The sequence below is a fragment of the Apaloderma vittatum genome, unplaced genomic scaffold (assembly GCF_000703405.1).
Source record: "Apaloderma vittatum isolate BGI_N311 unplaced genomic scaffold, ASM70340v1 scaffold29077, whole genome shotgun sequence".
Lineage (NCBI taxonomy): Eukaryota > Metazoa > Chordata > Aves > Trogoniformes > Trogonidae > Apaloderma > Apaloderma vittatum.
Window position 1 is genome coordinate 541 of NW_009724986.1, and position 1417 is coordinate 1957.

A 1417-nucleotide genomic window follows, 5' to 3' on the forward strand; every position below is an offset into this window, starting at 1 on the left:
CGGCCGGCCCCCCCCCACCGCTGCCTCACCTGAATCTTGGGCAGGATGGACACAACCGAGAGGATGAGGCAGAGGATGAGGTTGATGCTGATGAGGACCTTGCCCTCCGTGCAGCCCTCGGGCTTAGTGTAGTAGATGTAGAGCAGCACTATGGCCGCAATGGAGGTGGCGTAGAAGATGAAGGTGACAAGGCAAAGGGCTGGGAAAGAAAGCAAAAAGGGAAAAGGCTGGAGCAGAGTCCCCAGTCCCCGTCAGCTCAGTGTCACCCACCCCCAGGACAAGCGTCCTCGTCCCCAAACCCTGTGTGGTGCCAGCCATACCCACCTGCGTACCAGCCCTTGGCGCTGCCCTCGCCTGCCTTGCGCCGCCACAGCTGGCTCCAGGAGGGGGCAAAGTCGATGAGGGGGATTGATGAGGAGGAAGAGGAAGGAGCCGACCACACCGAAGTAAAACCAAACTTGAGGGGAGGAAAAAAAAAAACCAAAGAGCTAAGAGCAGGGCAAGCAGGACTTTTGCCAAAGGGCAGTGGGGATGCCACCCTCAGGCCCAGGTTTGATCCTGTGCCGGGGATCCAGCGGTGCTGAGGACAGCGTGGGCAGCTCCTCACCTGAGGTGAAGGTGCCGTCGGGGATGTAGAAAGCCCCCACCGTGAGCCCCACCAGCACCAGGAACTTGAAGAACCAGAAGCTGCGGGAAGAGAGATGAGGCACGATCTGCACGCGGGAAGCCAACGGGGAGGAGGGTGTCCAGCCCCACACCAGCATCCCCCCCCAGCCCGGGATGAAGGCTCACCCGTTCTGCACGGCGGCTCGCGGGTCCTTGCTGCTGCGCACGCACACCATGATGGCAGCGAAGAGGAAGAAGAAGGCAGCCATGGCGAAGCCCATGCGGTACACGGCTTTGTGGCCCAGGAAGCTGCTGCAGTTGACGTGGGTCTGGACCCCCAGGACCGACCCGCTGCCTTCGCAGAAGCCAGGGAGCTGCAACGGGAAGGTGAGCATCACGCCGGCACCCCGCGCCCACCGCGAGCCCTGGTGCCACCAAAGATGGGCCAGCCCATGACTGCTCCAGGGCAAGAAAAAAAAAAAGAGCAAGCAGCTGGCCTGCTCATGGTGGGGGGACACAGCTAAAGCCACCCTGCACGTCAGGGGAAAGCTGGGATGAAACCAGTCGTTCCCAAAAAGCCTGGCCCAGCCTGTGCATTAGCTCTGCTGGCAGATTGCAGCTCCCTGCATCCAAAGTCCCACTTCCACCTGACTTGCAAGTCGTTTGGCCAGTTGGACCTCAAAAATGGGATGTGAGAAGTTGTCCTGGCAGACATCTGAGAAAACTAGATAATGCATGAAATTATCCCACTGCTTTTTCGGGGTTAAAAACACCCTCCTCCAGTGACACTGGCAGCCTGTGTCTAGTGGGG

General features: G+C 59.8%; 1 protein-coding gene across 1 annotated transcript in view; it reads right to left on the reverse strand.

Annotated features, from left to right (window-relative positions):
* Window positions 1–1001, reverse strand: part of LOC104276438 (serine incorporator 2-like) — a gene marked incomplete at its 3' end in the record, with an annotated part of 1401 nt that extends 400 nt beyond the window's left edge. The window contains 5 exon segments of the mRNA XM_009872746.1: window positions 14–199; window positions 325–410; window positions 412–457; window positions 608–687; window positions 793–1001. Of these exon segments, the coding sequence (XP_009871048.1) occupies window positions 14–199; window positions 325–410; window positions 412–457; window positions 608–687; window positions 793–1001 (607 nt within the window).
* Window positions 1002–1417: the final 416 nt, after the last annotated feature.